This window comes from Bubalus kerabau, chromosome 1 (assembly GCF_029407905.1).
Source record: "Bubalus kerabau isolate K-KA32 ecotype Philippines breed swamp buffalo chromosome 1, PCC_UOA_SB_1v2, whole genome shotgun sequence".
Taxonomy (NCBI): Eukaryota; Metazoa; Chordata; class Mammalia; order Artiodactyla; family Bovidae; genus Bubalus; species Bubalus kerabau.
Window position 1 is genome coordinate 227,392,812 of NC_073624.1, and position 23,993 is coordinate 227,416,804.

Here is a 23,993-nt window from a genome sequence, read left to right on the forward strand (position 1 = left end):
CTCACTGATTTCTAAATTCCTATCGGAATGCAATGAAAATCTAATTAGGCCCTTGATGTCAATGACTGCAGTACAACAGGACGTGTTGCGAAAGTTCATCTCCAACTGATTACAGATATGTTGAAGTAGGAATAAAAGAAAATTCATGATTATAAAAAAAAAAGAATAGGATGTTATTTTTATTCATCACCTTTATGTTCTTTGCTGTAATCATAGAAACCTTGGAACTTCCATAGATACACAAAGGAAATAGTTTTTGCATGCCCTGTCCTGGACTGAAGTAGCTACTTGCCAGAATTTATATTATTCTTCTAGAAGTCAGCATCTTGACTGGGGGGAGAGGGGAAACTTAGGGATAAAGCTTCTATCATAAATATTTATTCAAGAATTGTTTCCTGAGTATCTGTTTTCCAGACAACAATTCTCTGGACTGACCTTCAATGTAGAAACGGCAGAGACTTTGCTGTCATCAGAGCTGATAATATAGAATGAAAGGGAGTCAAGTAAACATTTCAACAGTCATACCAGAACGGTGGCATTCTGGTATGCATACCAAATTCTTTAGCATTCACTGCAGAGAAAACAAGCAGTTATATGTGTACCCTGAGTCACACACACGTCACTCACACTCAGCACATCTTCACCGTGGTCTTGATCATACTTCTACTGGTAGCCCCTGGCTCACAATATTCTTCACAAAAAGTGGCCTCTCCCTCCTAAACTGAAGCTCTACTCCTCACTCCTGTTCTAATCTCCAGCATGTAGTCTAACCCAGAGCAGTTGCTGAATAAGTCAGTGACTAAACAAATCAATGAGGACAGAATATACATGTGATCCTTGGGTGGACATGGAAAGTAAAGGTTTCTGTAGATGAAGTTGTCTTCAGGATCATTGTTTGTTAAGTGTGTTTTTTTTTTTTTTTTCTGGACATATCATGAGGCTTGCAGGGTCTTAGTTTCCTGATCAGGGATCAAACCTGCACCCTCGACAGTGAAAACCTGGAGTCCTAACCACTGAACCACCATAGAATTCCTGGAGCTTCATTTTAATTTATTCCACACATTCCTATTGTGTGCCCACAGTATGTGGCTCTGTGCTGCCTTTCTTCCATGCTGCATTAGTTTTTATTCTGTGCAACAAATACCACAGACATAGGAACTTAAAATAATGCACATTGATAATGTCACAGTTTCTTTGAGTCAGGAGTCGGGGAACATCTGAGTTGGGTTCTTGAAAAGGCTGTAATCAAGGGGCTGATTGGAACTGGGTTCTCTTCTGGAGGCTGGACTGGGCAAGGGTCCACTTCCACGTTCAGTCAGGATGTTGGCAGAATTCATTGCCTTGTGTAACCTGTAGGACTCAGGCTGTTTCTTCAAATTCAGTGAGGAGACCAAGACTCTAGAGTGAGTCTGCTAGCAAGACAGAGTCCATTTTATAGAATTAAACTATGTAACATAACACAATCAGAAGAGCAAGACCCCATCACTTTTTGCCGTACAATGTCTGTTAGAAGCAAGCCATACGATTAGCCCACACTCAGGGGTGAGGATGATATAAGACATGAACACCAGGAGGTGGGGACCGTGGGAAACACCATAAAATCTGTCCACCACACTTCCTCTAATGAAGTTGTCTTACACCAGACTCTAACATCAATACCCTCTATGAACTTAAAGTGAAATTGAAAGTCATTCAGTTGTGTCCGACTCTTTGCAACCCCATGGACTGTAGCCCACCTGGCTCCTCTGTCCATGGTCCATGGATTCTCCAGGCAAGAAGACAGGAGTGGGTTGCCATGCCCTCTTCCAGGCTATAACCTTAAACACAGCCTTGAACATCTCTGTCAAGGAGGTGGTAAGGAGGTCTGACCAAATGAACAGGAATGGTTCTTTCATATCTAAGAGTCTAGGATGATTTCCTCTCAGCCCTGATAGGATGATGCTCTTCAAAGTATAACTTCCTTGATTTGCAGCTCTCTATTGCACACCCACTTCTCCCCAAGAAGGCCCCATGACCAAAATGAACTGTCCAAACAGCATATGACAGTGAAGTGTGATAATCACCTTTTAGCACATTTAATAATCAAGACCTACTGATGAAATTATTTGCAGGGCAACAATAGAGACACAGACATAGAGAACAGATTTATGGACACAGGGAGAGGGGGAGGAAGGAGAGAGAGTGATGTATGGAAAGAGTAATATGGAAACTTACATTACCATATGTAAAATAGATAGCCAATGGGAATTTGATGTATGATGCAGGGAACTCAAACTGAGGCTCTGTAACAACCTAGAGGGGTGGCATGGGGAGGGAGGTGGGAGGGATGTTCAAGAGGGAGCGGAAATATGTATACCTATGGCTGATTCATGTTGATGTTTGGCAGAAACCAACACAATTCTGTAAAGCAATTATCCTTCAATTAAAAAATTAATTAATTAAAAAAGAATAATCAAGACCTTTTTGCAATTCAGTTGTGAACCAGAATTCTTTGTTTTCATTGGCAGAAAGGCTGAGGTTTCACCTTTTTGTCTGACTTATACACACTGCAGCATCTTGGAAGTCACATTTTATTCCTAGGGATGATCATTCGTAGGAAAAATAACATCTTTCTGCAGCTAATCATTTTAGTCAATGATCACTGAGTTACAGATGAGCTTCTGATGAATGAACTTGCAAGCACAGTGACACCCCAGCTTTCTGAAGCCTGTGGGAATGAGTCATCTGGAGAGAGGCTTTTCTAATTCCTAAGGGTGTTTACTACTCTCTGCTGCTGCTGCTGCTAAGTCGCTTCAGTCGTGTCCGACTCTGTGAGACCCCATCGATGGCACCCCACCAGGCCCCGCTGTCCCTGGGATTCTCCAGGCAAGGACACTGGAGTGGGTTGCCATTTCCTCCTCCAATGCATGAAAGTGAAAAGTGAAAGTGAAGTCACTCAGTCATGAACGACTCTTAGCGACCCCATGGACTGCAGCCTACCAGGCTTCTCCGTCCATGGGATTTTCCAGGCAAGAGTACTGGAGCGGGGTGCCATTGCCTTCTCTGTTACTACTCTCTGCTCACCATTTAATTTATAATGCAACGACATGTCTCATTTTCTTAATGGCTTAAGAAGAGCTATCATTCACTGTGTATATATCAAGAACTAGGCACTGTGCTAACAAGCATTTTGCACACACTGATAGTCAGCAATACCATGACAGGGTTAAGTGCCTTGCCCAGTACCATGCAGTTGGTATACTAAAGCCAGATTCAAACATAGGATTATCTGATTCAAAGGCCTTGATCTTAACATAGGCTCTTTTAGTTTCATTCTTATAAACGTAATAGACCTCTTCAAAATCAGATGAGCTATTTAGTGCTATTTAGCCAATAGAGGGCTTCCCTGATAGCTCAGTGGGTAAAGAATCTGCCTGCAATGCAGGAGACCCCAGTTCGATTCCTGGGCTGGGAAGATCTGCTGGAGAAGGGATAGTCTACCCACTCAAGAATTCCTAGTCTTTTCTCTTGGCTCAGCTGGTAAATAATCTGCCTACAGTGTGGGAGATCTAGGTTCGATCCCTGGGTTAGGTAGATCCCCTGAGAAGGGAAGAGCTACCCACTGCAGTATTCTGGCCTGGAGAATTCCATGGACTGTACAGTCCATGGGGTCTCAGAGTCAGACAGGACTGAGCGACTTTCATTTCCCATCCAATAGCAACTAACATTAGTTTAGACACATATTTTTAGTTGGTACGTGTTATGGGTTGAGTTGTGTGTCCCTCCCCCTGCCCACCAACACACACACAAAAGGTATGTTGAAGTCCTAATCCCCAGTATTTCAGCAGGTGACCTTATTAGGAAATAGGGTCTTTGTCTTCCCAGGTGGCTCAGTGGTAAAGAATCTGCCTGCCAATGCAGAAGATGCAAGAGATGTGGGTTAGAACCCCTTGGTCAGGAAAATCTCCTGGAAGAGGAAATGGCAACCTACTCCAGTATTCTTGCCTGGGAAATCCCATGGACAGAGGAGCCTGGTGGCCTACAGTCCAGGGAGTCACAAAGATTCAGATGTGACTGAGCAACTGAGTACATAAGCACAGAGGTAATCAAGTAAAAACGAGTTCATGAGGGTGGACCCTAATGTAACTTGTGTTATCAAAAGGGGAAATGTGGACATAGAGATAGACACACACAGAAAAGGAAGATGATGTGAAGAGGCACAGGGAGAACTCCATGTGAAGATGAAGGACGGGAATGATATGTCTATAAGCCCAGGAAGGCTAAAGATTGCCAACAAACTAACACAAGCCAAGAAGAAGCGAGGAGGGTCCCTCACATACAGGTTTCAGAAGGAGGAGGACCTGATGACACCTTGGTTTCAGACTTCCAGCCTCCAGAACCATGAGACAATATATTTGTTTTTCTTAAGCCACCTATTTTGCAGTGCTTTGTTACAGCAGCCCTAGCAAATGAATACAGTGTGTTTTTACAGTTTTCTTAGAAGCTAAAATATCAACCTTTGCTTCTCTAGCACATGCTACTCAGAGCAGCTTCCCTCCTGATATGCTGCTCCAAATATATTATGGGATGGGAGACCAGATAACAAAACTTGTTAGAACTGTTTATAAAAGTGCAGTAACCTAAGAGGGAAATCCAATAAGTCAAATCCATTAGCTTTCGTATATGGTAACCTATTTTACGTTGCCCAGAGACTATCTCTGCTTACTTCCGTATTTCTGATTTCGTGAGAGATATTTCGGATATCTCTGGCTTTTTAATAACATGTCTCTAGCCCATGGGGTTTTGTTTTGCACTTAAATATCTCTAGATTAAGTTCAACCTTTTCTGATTTACCAAAGCAGCACATCCAGTATATGAGAAAATTAAAAGTCTAAAAATAATTACAGACTGTCTGACTCCTGTATTACTCCTGCTCTGTGTGATGTTGCCTTTCTTCCTCTCGGTATGTTGATAATATTTTGTTCACGGCAGTGGGATGATAGTTTGGCTTCCGGCTGCCATTTTCTGTGGCCTGGTTAAGAAAACGCCCTTCCTTGTTGTTTTGGTAAATCTTCTTTTCAGGAGTTTACAAGGCTTCTGCAAGTCTTTGCTTCCTAACTCCCACAACAGAAGGGCTACTTGAGCCTCAAAAACAAAACGGCAGTGTGGTAATGAGGGTATTAGGTTGATGTGTTCTGTTCAGCACCTGCTCCCAAGCTACCGAATAATGAATGAGCATCAGTTACACATTGTGAAAACAGGAGACTCTGCCTGTTTTGTGCTGTGTGTCAGGCAGTTCTGAAAGGTGCTTTGAAACTGTGCTTCTCATACGCGGGCACCCATTTGTGAAAAGCCATGTGAAAAAGTCCAAGAACTGCTTGTTTACAGGTCAACATTTAACTTGCCTGTGCCAAGCTTTTAAGTTTCTCTAAGGTTGAGTTTTGTTAATATGCAACCCATGCCTTGGTCCAAATTAAATTTTACTTTGCCTAGCATACATTTTAGCCCAAAGCTAAAGCATCATTCTTTCAGGGTTAGTCATTTAACACATAGTATTAATGACTTATTCATGTGCCAGGCAAACAGCTCTTGAATGGAGTGTTTTTAATTCATTAACTATGTTATTTGTTTATTCACATGTGTATTGTTGTTGACATTTTATTGAAGTATAGTTGATTTACAGTGATGTTGCATTAGTTTTGGGTATACAGCAAAGTGATTCAGATATATATACATATATATTCTTTCTCAGATTCTTTTCCATTATTGATTATTAGAAGATATTGTATATAGTTCCCTGTGCTATACAGTAGGTCCTTGTTGGTTATCTATTCTATATATAGTTGTGTGTATATATTAACCCCAAGCTCCCAATTTATCCCTTCCTCTTTTCCCTATTGTAACCATAAGTTTGGTAAGACTGACCTGGCCTCTGCTCAGCTCTCTTGCTGCTGCTTCAACCACTCTCTCCCCTTTCTCATGTGTTCTCATCACAAAGGCCTCTGTTCTGCTCCAGGATGCAACAGACTTCCACTTTAGAGTCTAAGTATAGACAGACTCTTTATCTGTGAATCTGTCTCTGTTTTGTCAGTAAGTTCACCTGTATTTGTTTTAGACTCCACCTATAAGTGATATCATGTGATACTTGTCTTATCTGTCTGACTTTACTCAATGTGAAGAGTTTTTGAAGCATAGAATCATGGTTTCTGTCCCCTCAGAGCTTATAGTTAGGTTGAGGAGATGGACAAAAAATGTAATACAGAAACATAAACAAAGAACAGAGATACAAATGACCATGTTGGGTTCAGTGTTTGTTGAATGCGGTATGGGAAATAAAGATCTAAGGAAAAGCATACAGGTCTGGGGAGACTGGGCGACTTTAGCATCATGCTGGAAGAAGCCTCGCCAGTAGGTGGCATTTGAGCTCTAAGGTGGAAGTTTGTTACATCCTGTAGTAGAATAGAGTCTTCTATGGTCAGAACACGTGAGAAAGGGGACAGAGAGGTAGAAAAAGCCACAGGAGAGCTGAGCCGAGGGCAGGTCCTCTTACCCTGTTCAAGTAAATGCTCTAGTTCAAGGTTATTTCTTATTTGTGCTTTAGTGAAAATACAGAGCCAGTTTTGAAAGGAGACTTACTTGAATTTGTTATCAGTTTGGAGATAAGGATAGGGCATTGACAGTGGGTAATAAGACAATAAAAATGCAAACGATAGAGAATGGGCCTCATTAGCTATTCTAGATATCAGGGCAGGAAAGAGCCTGGAGATTATTAGTTCAACTTGCTCCCTCTGTAGGAAAGGGATCAGCTTACTTTTTCTATAAAAGGCTAGATAGAGAATGTTTTACACTTTATAGGCTGTGCAGTCGGTCCCAACCCATCAACTCTGCCACCGAAGAGTGGAGGCAGCCACAGATAACATGGAAGCATAGAACCTGATTGTGGTGCAGTAAAACCTTCAGATACTGAAATCTGAATTTCACATGATTCTTTGTGTCATAAAATGGCATTCGTCTTTGATTTTTCAATCATTTAGAAATGTAAAGTCCCTTTATAGCTTATAGCCATACAAAAAACTCATGATGTGCTACATTTCGGCCACAGGCCATAGTTTATCAACCCCGGAACAGATGTTAAAACTGTGGCCCAGAGAAGCAAGTGATATGAAGGTCACAAAGCAAATCAGAGACAAGGCTAAGACAAGAAATCATGTGTTCTAGCTATTAGGCTGGTTGTTGTTGTTCAGTGGCTCAGTCGTGTCCGACTCTTTGCCATCCCATGGACTGCAGCAGGCCAGGCTTCCCTGTCCTTCACCATCTCCCAGAGCTTGCTCAAACTCATGTCCATTGAGTCAGTGATGCCATCCAACCATCTTAACCTCTGTCGTCTCCTTCTCCTCCTGCCTTTGATCTTTCCCAGCATCAGGGTCTTTTCTAATGAGTCAGCTCTTCGCATCGGTGGCCAAAGTATTAGAGCTTCAGCTTCAGCATCAGTCCTTCCAGTGAAGTCAGGATTGATTTCCTTTAGGACTGACTAGTTTGATCTCCTCGGTTAGCACTTTTTTAAAAATAGCGTTTTCATTGATGATAAATTAAGAAGATATTTGTTGTTGTTCAGTCATGAAGTTATATCGGACTCTTCGTAACCTCATGGACTGCAGCACTCCAGGCTCCGCTGTCCTTGACTATCTCCCAGAGTTTGCTCAATTCATGTCCATTGCATCAGTGATGCCATTCAACCATCTCATCCTCTGCTGCCCTCTCTCCTTTTGCTTTCAGTCTTTCAGCTTGAAAGCATCAGGGTCTTTTCCAATGAGTTGGCTTTTTGCATCAGTTAAACATTAGTTTCTTACTATCTGGCCCTTGCTACACTAATACTTCCCAATTATTTGTTCAATGTTTTCTGAAAGTTAGTTGAACAATTACTATTTGTCAGATACTAAACTAAAAGTTTTGCATGTGCACATCTCACTAAAGCTTCACAATGGCTGTATAAAGCAGACACTATTACTGTCCTCAATTTACAGATTCAGGAGAGCTGAGTCTCAGAAGCTTACTGCAAACATGTTTCTAGTCTCAATAGAAAGCTAATTCATATGAGACTAAACAATGAAGGGGATTTACTATCTTATGATACTTCAAAGTCCAGATGAAGGCCAGACTCGTAGGCTATCTTGATCCAACACCTCAGCCTTGGACTTCATGCTAACTCCTTTAAATTCGATGAATCACACACCTTCTGGAAGCTTTCTCCAGGACAGCAAAGATGTTTCTTCCTCAGAGGCCTATAGCATAACTCTTCTCCCTGCTCAGTGGTTTAAATAGGGTTACAGCCCACTCCTGAACCAATAACCAGGACTATGAAGTGGCATAACTCTCAGTAGCTTAGCCCTGAGTCATAGAACTGTCTCCTGAAGTCAAGCATGGGATAGATTTCCCCAAAACAAAGGGACTACAGTATATGTGTGTGTGTGGCAGAGAGGTTAAATACACAAATGAACTGAAATGATTAAGAGAATGAAGAATGCATGTTACGAAGGCAATCATAATGTACATTATAAAAAGTTATAACTTGCCCAAGGTCCAAGAACTAGCAAATTTTCAGCTGAGATTTGAAACTGGGTCATCTGACTCCAAAGCCCACTTTTTCAACATCTAGGTTCTACTGCTTCCCAAATAAACCTAGTAATGCCTGATGATGGATAGATGGGTAGAACAATTTGTGATTGGGACTGTTACCAACTTTATTCTATACACACACACACACACACACACATACATAACACAATTACATAGTATAATACCATATTCCATATACATGACTCATATTTAGTCTGTATACTGGTACAGCCATACCCATTGTAAAACTACTAAAATTCTTGTATTTCAGTGTAGTTGTTGATAGGGAGCTGCTGCCTGAGCTTGTCCTGTCTTCTATCCTCTCACCCACAAACTCCCTTGATCCAGCAGCTAAAGTGCTAACTCCTGACCCTACAGGGGTCTCTTAGGTTCTGCTTATGTGCCTCCCCCAGCATTCAGATGACAGACTTTATTTGTTATCAACAATGGACCACAACTGATCTTGTTCCTTTCTGGTTCCTCTTATTTGTAGACTCTTTTCCTTCCTCTAACTAGTACATTTCCTTACTTAAGATCTCCTGGGTTTGAGTGGAAGACCCAGGAGACCTGAGTTCAGGCTAGTCTCTGTGGCTGAGTGAGAGTTACTCTGTGTTCTTGCCTCCTTGGGTGCAGAATGCATACATGTTACTTAAGATTCTAGCTATGTGAGTCCAAATTAAAGAAAACATAGGTAATGAAGAACACTGCTGACTAATGCAAAACCGTAAGGCAAGGAAGCCTTGTCATCTAAATATCCTGCCTTCAAAGACTACAAAATGGTTAAAAATCTCAAGTTTCTGGGATGGTGGTACATGGTCAGACTTCTCAAACTGGAGTGTCTGTACTATTGTACTGTTGGGGATTCATCTTCCTTAAACAATAGATTTATCCAGAACAAGAAAGATAGAATTTTATGTTTATATTAAAAGAGATATGGATATATTAATATTATAGAGTAGGGTGCAAAGTCTATATGATTTTCATAAATATAATAGAAATTATGAAAAAATTAAACTTGATGCAGACCAATTTTAACCACACCTCAGACCCCTGGGTATGTTAGGACATTCTCTGCTGAGAGGGAGTAAGATATAAATATTTGTAATATAAACTAAGATTGCACCTCTCAATCTCTGATTATAATTCCAGTTCTGTCTTACTTTTAATCTTGAGCCATCTCTGAACTCCCCCTTCTTCATTTGCAAAAATGGGTATAATATCTAAGTTATGGATATTATTGTTGTAAGATCAGTGTTGTCTCTCAAGTGCCTGCCATGTGCCTGCTGCAGCATGAACAATAAATATTAACTCTAACCACTCTCATAACTCATGGGAAGTACATCAGTTTGAAACATTATTACGGACTAGCCTCAAACACCTCTTCCTGTGGCCAAGCAGGCATTACTAATCAATCTTTCCCCTTGGGTGTGGAGGCCCTTTACCAGCACAGTCTGAAAGCCTTCAGTCCCTTTACTTCGTTTCCTTGTAAGGCTTCTGTAACTAATATTCCCTTGAACAAACTGTGGGAAAGGCTGGAATTGAACAACAAAAAGAATTAGTCATCTGAAATAAGTATATGTCAATTATTTCTCAGTTGAAGCAACCAGTTGGTCAGAAAGTTGGAAGATGATAATTGGTTCTTAATAATCCAATCCTGGGAGCTTTTCACTTCTGCCTTCTGCTCTAAATTATGTAATTTTGCTCACAATTTCCCATAACACTCTCATACCCCCACCCCTCTCTTTTCTTCAGATCAGATCAGATCAGATCAGTCGCTCAGTCGTGTCCAACTCTTTGCGACCCCATGAATCACAGCACACCAGGCCTCCCTGTCCATCACCAACTCCTGGAGTTCATCCAGACTCATGTCCATCGAGTCAGTGATGTCATCCAGCCATCTCATCCTCTTTCGTCCCCTTATCCTCTTGCCCCCAATCCCTTCCAGCATCAGAGTCTTTTCCAATGAGTCAACTCTTCGCATGAGGTGGCCAAAGTACTGGAGTTTCAGCTTTAGCATCATTCCTTCCAAAGAAATCCCAGGGCTGATCTCCTTCAGAATGGACTGGTTGGATCTCCTTGCAGTCCGAGGGACTCTCAAGAGTCTTCTCCAACAGCACAGTTCAAAAGCATCAATTCTTCAGTGTTCAGCCTTCTTCACAGTCCAACTCTCACATCCATACATGACCACAGGAAAAACCATAGCCTTGACTAGACGAACCTTTGTTGGCAAAGTAATGTCTCTGCTTTTGAATATGCTATCTAGGTTGGTCCTCCTTTCCTTCCAAGGAGTAAGCGTCTTTACATGGCTGCAGTCACCATCTGCAGTGATTTTGGAGCCCAGAAAAATAAAGCCTGACACTGTTTCCACTGTTTGCCCATCTATTTGCCATGAAGTGATGGGACCGGATGCCATGATCTTAGTTTTCTGAATGTTGAGCTTTAAGCCAACTTTTTCACTCTCTACTTTCACCTTCATCAAGAGGCTTTTTAGTTCCTCTTCACTTTCTGCCATAAGGGTGGTGTCATCTGCATATCTGAGGTTATTGATGTTTCTCCCAGCAATCTTGATTCCAGCTCGTATTTCTTCCAGTCCAGCATTTCTCATGATGTACTCTGCATATAAGTTAAATAAACAGGGTGACAAGATACAGCCTTGAGGTACTCCTTTTCCTATTTGGAACCAGTCTGTTGTTCCATGTCCAGTTCTCACTGTTGCTTCCTGACCTGCATACAAATTTCTCAAGAAGCAGATCAGGTGGTCTGGTATTCCCATCTCTTTTCTTAATATGGGTCTATTTATGTGACCAATAGCCTTCATGAAACACCATAATTAATATATTACAGGCACAACAAATACAATATTGTATGATAATATTATATAAATATATATAAATAAAATATTATACATATAATACTTTCCTCTCTCAAGAACTTGGAGAGTACCCAATCTAAGAGAACATTATGTAATGAAGATATAAACCCAAACCATGAACCTGTCAGAAAGCTGTGGGACACTGAAGGAGTTGAGTTTGGTTTGGATACACAGATTTTTCTGTTCTGTCTTCTCACAATACCCCATGTCATATTGCAGGGTGAGCAACTTGATTCCAGGGTAGGCTCAGTGAAGGGATGTAATTAGCCTATTAAGTCCTGCTAATGTGTTGTTAAAGTCATTCAAGTGAGAACAGCAGACGTATCAGTTCCGCTTTGAACCCTGCCATAGGGAGCACTGCATATCCCCTCTTCTGTTTATAGTCCCCACAGTAGGAATCAGCTGATTCAGCTGGACCTGGCCTTTTCTGTTTCATCAAGTCAAGATGCAATGAGAACTTTCTACAGAATGTGTGTGTTCCTTCAGCACTTCAGTGCACTTCAGCACTCCCCAAATGACTGGTTTTTTAGTTGCCAACAGCAAATACAGTGCATCTGGCATAGATGGAAGAGGAAACCAATATTCTTGCCTGGAGAATTTCATAGACAGAGGAGCCTGGAGGGCTACAGTCCAAGGGGTCGCACAGAGTCAGACATGACTGAGCAACTAAGACAGACAGGCATAGATGGAGGGTGTTTTGTTGCTGTTGTAGTTCTTGTTCTTTTGTTTTTGTTTGCTTTTGTTTTTCTCTTCTTAGAAGAAAAAGAAAGACATGGCATATTATTCCAGAAGTTGGAGATGCCAAAGGATCAGATGCACTCATTTTTCTGACAAATATTTATTCAAGCACTAACTTTATTCTGGGCACTTTGATGAGCTTGGAAGCTACAGCACTGAACAGTACAGTACAGAAAAGATGTCCTTTCTCTGAGAAATTACATTCGGGGGGGGGGGGCAAATAATGAACAAATAAGAAAAAATACATAATGATAGTATTGTACTGAAAAGAAGGTGGAGGGGAAGAGATGAAGATGGAGATGAGTGGTCAGGAAACTTCTTGGAGGATGTGATATTTTAGCTGAGATCTGAATGACAAGAAGAAAGAAGCCATGCAGGGGGACAGGATTGTAGGTAGAGGGGGCAATGTTTGAAGGAGACCAGAAGACCAGTGTGGCTGGAACATGGTGTGTGGCAGGGAGAGGATGCTCTGAGATGTAGCTCAGGGTTCTGCAGGACTAGAGCATTTGCAGGTCATATAAGGCCAGGGGTAAATGGTTCAGATTTTATCCCATGTGGGTTAGGAGCCAGTGGAGGACTTTAGGCAGGGAAGGTGTGTGTAATGAAAACCCCCACCCTGGGTGCTGTGTGGATAATGGATTGTCAGGGAACAAGAGGAGAAGCAGGAACAAGGCACTATTACAAATTTCCACTAAAAGATGATGGTGCTGGTTCTGAAAATGGTGATTCTTTTGTGTGTGTGTGTGTGTGTGTGTGTGTGTGTGTGTGTGTGTGTGTAATTCACTGTAGTAAAATATACATCACATAAAATTTATCATTGTAACCGTATTTAAGTGGAAAAGTACACTACGTACATTTACACTGTTATGCCAACGTCACCACTGTCCATCTCCAGAACTTTTTCTTCATCTCAAACTGAAACTCTATAAACATTAAACAATAAATCATCCATCCTTCTTTCCCTCAGTTCTTGGGAACCATTATTCAGTTCTCTGTCTCTGTGAATTTGACTGTTCAATCTAAGGATCTCCTATAAGAGGAATCATACAATAATTGCTCTTTTGTGACTCGCACATTTCACTTAGCATAATGTCTTCAAGGTTCATCCATGTTCGAGAACATCAGCATTTTATTTTATTTTTTACAAATATCTGTTCAAATACCTGCCTTCACTTCTTTGGGGTATATACCCAGAAACAGAATTACTGGATCGAGTATTAATTTCATGTTTATTTTTTTTGAAGAACCATCATAGTGTCTTAGATAATTGGATTTTATAGGTCAAGTTGTCAAGGCTGCTGAGGGGCTGGTATTATGAGTTAAGAGATAGAGAAGAAATAAGAATGATCTCCTAAGGTTTTTGTTTTTATAATGGGAGAATACTGGTACGGTATACTGGGCTAAGGGCCTTGGGGATAGGAGGGTTTTGCTGTTTGTGTTGGATGTGATGGATATCAAAGGGTCTCTTTAGGACATATATTTATATTTATCATGGCTGCTAAACATACAGATGGAAACATCAGGCAGAAAATTTCATTTATTATTAGTCTAGAATGTCAGGGTTGGCAATAAAAGGTATATAAGACAGGTCATGCTGCACAGGGAGTAGGCTCTAGTGATGGCAGAAGAATGATTAAGGAGATGGGAGTGAAGAAATAATCAGGGTGCATATTTTCAGCTTGCCTGTGTAACTTTAGGAATAGCCAGTTTTGGTAATTACCCAGTTAAACCATCTTATAGATTGCCTTAAATGAAGGAAACCATTCAGGATTATTGGAAAAGATGAAAAAGATAAGAGGTCGTGCTGCATTTCTGAACTAGAAAATCTCACCTTGTTCTAGAAGAAATTTTAATACAGTACCTGGGTTTATTTTCATTTCCTTTCTCCTGCTACATGAATAAACAGTCTTATCACACTGCTCTTCACCCTTAGTGATTTAGAGGTTACTTCATCACTTTTGAGAAAAACTATGTACTCAGAATCTCTGCTTATATACTTTATTTTTCTGTTAAGAGTCTACTTTCCCTTTTCTACAGAGAAAGGATATGAGAAAATATCCTTTCTCTGAAGTTAGTAGTAAACATACCTCTTTACCACTTCGAATCCCTTTGACAAGGTTCCTCATGAACCTTTCTTACCCTCTCCGTTCCTGGGGCAACTAGATCTCATGTATCTATTTCCCATATTCTAACACAGTGACTTATCAAAGTAGACAAATATTTGATGAGTAAATGAACATCAGATTGAAGTAGGACATACCACCTTTAAAATATGACCTCTCTGATCTTTGTGCTGTTCTTTAAGCTAGTTTCTAGGGAAAGTAGTGGATATAACAAAGCGTGGCTATAACAATTTTTTTTTAATGATGCCTAGAAATTTAATAGAAGGCCCATAAAGTGACAAACCCATAGCAGTTCATTCCTCCCAGCAAACCCTCATAAATTCAGACCACGAAATCATTATGTTCATCCTGCCTCTCCCTTCCTGGCAGGGTTCCTCAGAGCCTCCTCCTCATCTGGTAAACACTACCTGATGCTCGCTGATGCCAGTCTGAAAGAGGTGGCAAGAGCCTAATGCCTGGTTCACCTTGAGCTTTAAGCTGCAGAGTGTTTGATGGTGCACTATAGTGCTCTTGTATATCCTGGTTCATATATTAATCAAGAAGCTGCCCCTGCCATCAAGGAGTTCATGATCCAATTGGAGAAAAAAATTAATAGAAGTGTGGTAAATGTTATGATGGAAGAAGTATACCATGCAGAGCATGTAGGAGGGGCCACTGACTCAGAAATGGAAAATCAGGAAAGGCTCCCTACAGGAAGTGGCATCTGAGCTATGTGGTGAGAGATGAATCTGAATTTTCTGGGTGTAGCAGGTCAAGGCTCTGATTCGCACAAAGGAACAACAGAAGGTGAAGGGATGGAGGGAGCATTTAGGAGACTCCATGTGCTGCATGTGGCTGTCGCCCAGGAGTCAGACTAAGAGGGCCTTTATTTTATATGAATGTGTTTAGACTTGATAATTTTTGAAATGAAATCCATCAGAGGGGACGGGATGGGGTCTGAAATATTGAGACTTTAGCCAAAGAAACATCCAATTTGAAACCCCCTCCTGCTCTGTATTTCTAATAAATTGTACCCTGAACAAGAGAAAAATTTGCCACAGCCACAAATGATCACTTATGAATCCAGAACTAATTTTAAGAAACTAATGAACTAAATGAGAAGATATTTAAACCTTATGAAAGTACCCATGTGCCTGCCTGTTGGCTGGGGCACATACTTGGTTCTCTCTGTAGGTAAGAGGCTTGTTATTCATTAATAGTGTCAAGAAAAGGGGACTCTGACAATCTTGGTCTGTCAAAGGCTCAGGTCACCTTATTCTAAAAACATAAAAGCCTCTTGACTAGGCTGAAGAATGTAATCCCAAACCTGTTGCAGAATTTCTTCCCTAATGACTTCTGTGAATTTGGGTTGAAGGGCTTTAATAGGTTAGGGAAGGGCAGTGAAAGAAGGAGTGTGGAAGAGGGAGGGCTGTTATGAATTGCAGAGCAGTACTCTCATTGAGGACCCTGCTTACAGTAATATTTGTTTCTTGAGGACTTTTAAAATTCTACAGATCAATCCTCTTAAGTATTTACCATCAAACCTCTGAGTATCTACCATCAAGCTGCTCCCTTCAACGGATGAGGGTGGGTTGTATTCCTTTTCTGTGGATTTAAGGAACTTATCAGTGCATGGAAGACTGGTCCAAATCCTTTAATTACCAACCCTGGGAATAAGACTTTCTGAGTCACTAGAGGCATTAGCATCCTAAGAAAGATTCTAATCTCTGCAAGTTGAAAGTATAATCACAGTTTTGAAAATGTAATGTAAAAGGTTCTGCCTGGGGTATTTTTTGAGTTACATAGGATCCCTCTTTCCTGGTTTGTGAAAAACTAGAAGAGATCAGAGGCATTATATCATTAGCATCTTCATCAATTTATATTCAGGAATCTGAAGTTTCATAATGTGTCTCTCTGCTTCATCTCAGCCAAGACTTACTACCCATTAATTTATGTTTTGTTAAGACCTAAGGGGTAGAGAGTATGAACAAACCATTATTTCTCTAAAAAAAGAAAAAGTATAATTACATCATAGACCATTTTGTTTCTCATGGTCTTTAAACTCACTTCATCCGTGTAGCTCTAGAGTTACACGGACAACAGTGATGATTGGTACTGCTGCCTTATGACAGTGTAAATGTTGTATGATCTGTGAAGCAATACTTACTTGCTCGGCTATAACCCACTCTAGAACTTAAGGGTCTGAGAGCTTTGGAATGAAAAAGACCCAGGTTCAGAGCCCAGTCCTTCTGTTTACTAGCTCTGTGACCTTGGATTAAGTGACTTAACTTCTTTAAGCCTCAGTTTTCTGATCTAGAAATTGGGGGTATTACCGGTTATCATCTCAGTTCACTGTGAGGATTCAGTGAGACTGTGATGAAGGGCTAGTACATTGTTTCAACCCTAGCCACCATTCTTGAGAATTTGGACCTTTATCCTTTGTTGTTGTTGCTCAGTTGCTCAGTCTGGTCCGACTCAATAGTTCTGCTTTATTATGATCTACTTTCTCTTTTCTTTTTCCTCCCCTAGGGATATGAAACCTGACAATATTTTGCTTGATGAACATGGTAAGTAAATGATTTGTTTGCAATCAACCACTTGATACACATGTGCAACAAATTGATTATCCCCAGCAGAGGAGTACTATACATGGAAAAAGTGTCTTGCTTGGTTCAGTTGCATTGTTTGTACAAACTCTATTTAATAGTGGGACGGACCATATGGGGCAACTTTATCACTTATTTCAGTGGCATAGAACACTAGTACAGGGATGCCCAATAGCCGTCCGCAGCCTTTTAGGAACCAGGCTGCAAAGCAGGAGGTGAGAGGTTGGCCAGCTAGTTAAGGTTCATCTGCTGCTCCCCATCAATTTCCATCACTTGCATTACTACCTAAATCATTACTGCCCCGCTACTCCCCATCACCTCCCGCTCTGATCCGTGGAAAAACTGTCTTCCACGAAGCGGGTCCCTGGTGCCACAAAGGTTGGGCACTACTGCACTTGTACACCCATAAATAGCCTGAATTTACATAAGGAAAAAGTTGTTCTCTTTTCAGTTTTCTTCCATTTCTACCTATTTCTTCAAGAAAACCACCCCAGTTTGGGGGTGCTGCTGCTGCTGCTGCTAAGTCATTTCAGTCGTGTCCGACTCTGTGCGACCCCATAGATGGCAGCCCACCAGACTCCCCCATCCCTGGGATTCTCCAGGCAAGAACACTGGAGCTAGTTTGCTTTAATATCTCTATAGAAATTATTTTCCTTTTTTTCCCATAAAGACAGAAGAGACCTCAAGTATAGAGCATTCGGTAGGCAATAGTATCTACTTAGAGATTCATGCAAAGAAGGCAGTGGCACCCCACTCCAGTACTCTTGCCTGGAAAATCCCATGGACCGAGGAGCCTGGTAGGCTGCAGTCCATGGGGTCTCGAAGAGTCGGACATGACTGAGCAACTTCACTTTCACTTTTCACTTTCATGCATTGGAGAAGGAAATGGCAACCCACTCCAGTGTTCTTGCCTGGAGAATCCCAGGGACAGGGGAGCCTGGTGGGCTGCCGTCTATGGGGTCGCACAGAGTCAGACACCACTGAAGTGACTTAGCAGCAGCAGAGATTCATGACATTATTTTGTTCTCATTTTGTCTGTTTTTAGGCTTTTCTTCTCATCAGGGCAAATTTTTACATTTATATAAGAGATACTAAGTTTTCTGTTCAACCATTTTCAGTTAACAAAAAATCAGTTCATTTAAAGAAACCTATAGAGTAGGTAAGGGTCTATGTGGTACCCAGAGGGATAAGGCAGTGACCATGAAGGTGAAAAATGAACACCTGAAGCTCAAGAAACACTGATTGAAGATGTCCTGTAGAAAAAGCTTTGACCAACAGTGATTAAATGTGTATAATCTCCTCCTAATATTATTTTAATGGACATTTGGATTTATTGGTACATCAGTACAGAGTTGTAAGACACACAGCCCGCATGTTATAAATGTTACAGAGGCAATAAGATCCTTGTTAAATTTTCAGAGAACTGCTGGGTGAGGGAGTCCTAAATCTGCAAAGCTCTGTATTTATCTGACTTTTACAAAAGGGATTTACAAGTGGGGCTGAAACTCCACAGACTATCCATGGTTCATTATTTATTTACCTAATTCCATTTAAAACCTGGTTTGCCACGTGTGCTCTGAGTGCCAAGAAATGCTTTTCTGTATGACCTCTAATTTCAAAGCTCAGCGTCATTATTTATTTATGGACTGTCTAAAAAGATTTTTTCCACTTTCTTCCAACGCCTTATTTCTTCCTTCCCTTTACTGCTTCTGACATTTGGGAACAGATTCTCTGAAGCTCAGAAATGTGGGCACTGGTGAGACAGCATGAAGGTGACTTTCATGAAAACACCAGCTATCTCTGCCTTCAGTAGGAAGCAGGATCCCCCTCATGCTGGTATGAATAAACTCTGCGGAGCTTCACAGCTGTCCTCTTCACAACCCTAGCCGCTAGAGGCCACCTCTGCACAACATGATAGAAAAAGGTGCCCTGTGTGCCCAACACAGTCTTGGGAAGGTGAGCACAGGTCACACAGAGCCTGGTTTGGGGTTCTGTCCCCACTTCTTTCTCAGCTGCTTGCCGCTGTGCCCAGTGTATTGCTCGAATATTTGTCAGGATCCTGAAAGGAGACATTGATCCTATCAACCAAAACCTTTCCAAAAGTCACCTTCCATTTGGAGAACATTTCAGTCTTGGATCTCCAGTGTGACCTCATCTTATTTCTACCATGAGGTCATCCAGCTCTCATTCAGAGTCTTTCTCTTTCTCATTTTCTTATCAACTTGGTGATTGTAGATTAGGAGAAAGATCCAGGAATAAATTAATCTTCAAGTGTAAACACCCTTAGAGACTACCCTCGGGAAAAATTAATTGAGTGATATTGTAGATAAGGTTTCCCAGGTGGTACAGAGTCACTGAAAGCTGGATCCTTACTTGACTTTACTAAAGAATTATTGATATTTTGATTCCAAAAGGGATATACCAAATATTGTACACATCTACTTCTTAGGTCTTGTGTTTAAACAATTTTGTCTGACCCTTAATTCTCAGGTAACTGTACTTTCAATGGCCTGTTCTGCCTTTCCCTCATGCATGTAGGAGGCTAACGCCCACTTTTTCAGGGCATTTTATTATTGGCTGGACTGTGGCTCCGCTGCTTAGGGACTGCAGGCCAGCAGCCCATGCTGCCTGGTTCCCTGTCTACACCTGTTACCTGGTGTACTATTTACAAAGATACTTTTCACTCTTAAACTTTGGGGTTTGAACAGTGACCTAAGAGGAGCTTTTCTGTATTTTACCCCCATCCTAAACTCAACTGGAGAATCATTGCAGTCAATTAGAGAAACACTGTCTTGGGAAGGACTGGGTAATGTGAATGAGAGAGAGATGCAAACACACAAGATTGAGGGTCATTCTCTAAGCATTGTCCTAGGGATCTCTTCTGGAAAAAATAATTTTTTGAGGTTATTTACTGTCTTTTTTTTCAGGTTTCAGAAAACCTAGCTTTCGGGCATTGTTGGCCAACCCAACTGACTATTGGGTTGGCCAAAAAGTTCTTTTGGCTTTTTCCCTGAGATGTAATGGAAAAACCCAAATAAACTTTTTGGCCAACCCAATACTCTGACATGAAATTCCTGGTGGCTCATGTATGCCTCTTGCATGGGGATTTAGCAATTGCAAGGATAACTGCTCCTCTCTGATACACCTGCTATTCCCATTTCTCCAAGTGAGCTGTGTATTACACCATGTGGCTTATATTTAAATTCAGTACCATCAGTAACAGGGAGAAACTTTGTATTACTCTTACTGAGTCATACTGGTTCATGTTCATCAGAAAAGACTGATATTTAAAGGAACCAAATCCTATTGTAAATGGAGAGTCCTTCTACCAGTGTGAATGAACATTCCTTATACATCGGAATTTGCCTTAATTTTTTTTTTTTTAATTTAGAGCATACATTTACTGTCCTACTTAAATGGCTCACTCACTAGTTCAGAGCCTGAGATGGCATTAACCCTTGGATGGCTCATAACCAACTGTTCTGATATATGGTTTCCATATCCTACCAACTTAAGTACTCCATCCAATTCTATCAGTTCAATAGTGTCTAAGATTCTTGTGTGTTTTTTTTTCTAAATTATTCAGGAAATAAGTGCTGCCTACAAAGGAAGAATAATGTCTCCCTGGTATATCTGAGAGAATGACAATTACCACATTATCTATAATTTAGGTTTCTTGATACCCTCCTTTGTCACAGGGAACAGAGAAAGGCAAAAACTTAGTTTAGGGGTGTGAGGAAGAACCGAGCCTGCTACTTTAATAGCTTCTTCTTTGCAGAGTCCCAAAATGTACCTAAAAATCAAACATATACCACACACACACACACACACACACACACACACAGACACCCCACACAGTAGGACACTGTACCTTAGCCCCAGATAATCAGGTTTATAAATCTCAGCTAGTGTCTAAGGATATAAATTTTTAATAAGAATCCTAGAAAACTGTGGCACCATTTTTGAGTTAGGGAAATTTTTGAAAGCTAGGAGCCATGCCAACCAATTGGTTATGGTGTCCTTGAGGGCTGTGTTGAGAAACATCCTCAGGGTGGACGCATGCACAGTAATAAAGATATAAATAATGAGACTCAATCCAGTGACTCAATACTGTGAGCTCCAACTTTTAATGTGATTCTGTGCCTCCAGGTAGAGCTGAAAAGAACGGCAGATGGCTCCCTAGGGTGCTCAATCAGGAAGTTCTGGGCCTCGTACTTGAAAACTCCACAGTATAGCAGTGGTTCTAACTGGATGCTTTTGTTCTGCTGTCTCTCCCTGCAGAGGTGAGACAATGTCTGCAGACATTTTTGATGGTCAGTATATCAGACAGGAGTGGGAAGTGCTTTTGGCATCTGGTGGATAGAGGCCAAGGATGCAAGTAAGCATTCCACCATGCACAGGACAGCCCTTCACCACACGGATGATCATGTCCAAGTTGAGAAACTCTGATCTAAGGCTCCCTCGGGACCAGGACTTATAGGGAAAGCCAGAGGGGTCCCTCACTCTGAAGCAATTTCTATGTCCCTCCATTAGTAGGGCAACCAGAGCTTTCTCTGTGAGCCAGAACTCAGATTCATTTCCACAGCACAGAGGGGAACTTGGCAGAAAGGTCCCCAAGGTGAGCCAAGGGAAGTACAGCACCATCCTGGGCCTGGAGCTGAGATGTCGGGCTGGTGGCCATAAGCTCTGTGAGGCTATGCTTTCCTTGTTCAGCTTGAAGGCACTAGGGTACAGTTTCTAGTAGATGTTGACCCTCAGATAATTCCTCCCAGTCGTTTACTATACATCCTGGTGAGAGAACCCTGAGCCAATCAGAAGTTAGTGTTTTGAGTTTCTTCAGATCTTGGTCTTACAATACAGTACAAAAAGTCTTTGGACAATTCATAACTCAGCAAAGGAGTCCTGGACCAAATGATAGATCCTAATTCCAGCTCTGCTGCTTCTGAACACTGAGAACTTAGCCACAAACAGCTCTTCTCTGAAATAGGGATGACTTCACCAGCCTAAAAGGTATGAAAACCTTTTGAAAATTGCAATTAATCATACAAATTCAAATACTACTTATATGATAAAATTAACACTCTTTTAACCACATTCAAAAGAAATATAATGAGTACTAACTGGTTAAGATTTTCTACTAAGCCAGGTCTTCTTTTAAAAAAATGATCTCAAAATGAACTGGGTATCAGAATCATCTGGGGAGCTTGTTTAAACACAGGGGTTCCACCCTCAGAGTTTCTGGTTCAGTAGGTGGGGACAGGGCCCAGGAGTCTGCATTCCTATCACGTTCCTGATGCTACTGGTCTGGGGACCACACACTTTGAGAACCAAATGGTTCTAAAGCATCCTCTAGCTTCTGCTGGGTTGGCCAAAAAGTTCATTCGGGTTTTTCTGTACCCACATATGGAAAAGCTTGAACAAACTCTTTGGCCAACCCAATACTTCTACGTGAGCATAGTCAGTCTTAGGATTGAGTTGGCTTAGAACACCTACTCAGGCTAAAGTCAAGGATCCATGCCTGGCTGCCCATCTGAATCACCTGTGGAGTTTCTTGGTACTATTTTTAACCTGGATACCTGGCTCTGCCATCCATCCCACTGCAATGGGGTCTTAGGAGAGAGAAGTCCAGGCATGTGTGTTTTGCAAAATGACACCAGAGCATATGATCATGACAAATAGCAACAATTGGATGATACATACTTCCTGTGAAATGCTGAGTTAAGTCTTCCACAGCATTATTTCATTTGATCTTCCCAATAACCTCATGAGAAGACCACTATTATCATCCCAACTTTACAGTCAGGATCAGTCACCTTTTTGAGGTAGTACAGCTAATCAGTGGTGGAGCTGAGACTTAAAGTCAGGCAATCAGACTCCAAAGAACAAGCTCTTAACCACTAAGTCTCCAGACTCCCCTATTTTGTATCAAACCTTGTGAACCAAGGAGCCAGTGCTTTGAACATGAGGGAGAAACAGAGAAAGAAAATACTGAAATAACCTGTATTACAAAAGTGCAAGCTCTTGAAATCGTCTCTTGGAACCATTTATGTAAGAATGCCTTCACTTTCAGCTACTGTTACTTTATTAAGATGTCATCAGATAAAAACAAAACACTTTTTTTGCATCAAACAAAACCCTGGTGATAAAGACTGAGATTTATCATTAAGAGTGGGCTGGATGCTATTGGGGAGCAGACAGTGAAGTCGGCAGGGGGAGTGGGGTCTGTGGGATGTGGAAGAACAATCCATGGCTACCCCTCCAATTACCACCACATCTCATCACAATCACAGAAGCATGCAAATGGAAATGCCAACACTTCCAAGATCCTCTCAAAGCATACGACATTCGTGCCAACCAACACAATGAGCTTGTCTGCCTGAACGGCTGGTAATGCCCTTTCCTACTCCTGGCTGTGAGCACAAGGACACTAATACACTCTGTAGGGACTGCTCTCTGCTGAACTTGAGTGTTAGACCCACACAGTATTGCCATGAGTATTAAGGCAGCAGAGAGACCCTGCTGCTGCTGCTAAGTCACTTCAGTCATGTCTGACTCTGTGCGACCCCATAGATGGCAGCCCACCAGGCTCCCCTGTCCCTGGGATTCTCCAGGCAAGAATACTGGAGTGGGGAGAGACCCTAGACAGCATCAAGTCTAACCATTCCTTTTTTTTAAAAAAAAAAAAAAAGGGAAACTTATATTCAGCACAGAAAAGCAACCTCAAGTCTACAAAGTCTTAGGGGCAGAATTCAAGGCAGGACCCAGCTCACCTAGCTCCTAGTTTAGGGCTCTTTAAACAGCCTCTTTAAAAGTAGAACTTGACTTTTCTCCCTTACTTTCCCTAGATATATTATTTTATTGGTGATCACTGGGGGACAATCTGAACTATCAGACAAAAAACTACTAATAATATTTCAGAAAAACAAGGAGAGAAAAGAACTCTTTCTTGGCAAAGAAATATCGATTAATATGTTTATCCACAGTCATGTTCTCTTTGTATTAATGTTTGTCTCTTTAAAAGATTCCATAAGAGATGCTTGGAAATTTGATATTTTGAATAGTTCTTATCTGTCCATCTCT

General features: G+C 41.3%; 1 protein-coding gene across 1 annotated transcript in view; it reads left to right on the top strand.

Moving 5' to 3' along the window:
• STK32A (serine/threonine kinase 32A) overlaps positions 1-23,993 on the top strand; it is a 125,620-nt gene that overhangs the window by 70,859 nt on the left and 30,768 nt on the right. The window contains exon 5 of the mRNA XM_055550890.1: positions 16,837-16,874. Within this exon, the coding sequence (XP_055406865.1) occupies positions 16,837-16,874 (38 nt within the window). The remainder of the gene's footprint in view (positions 1-16,836; positions 16,875-23,993) is intronic.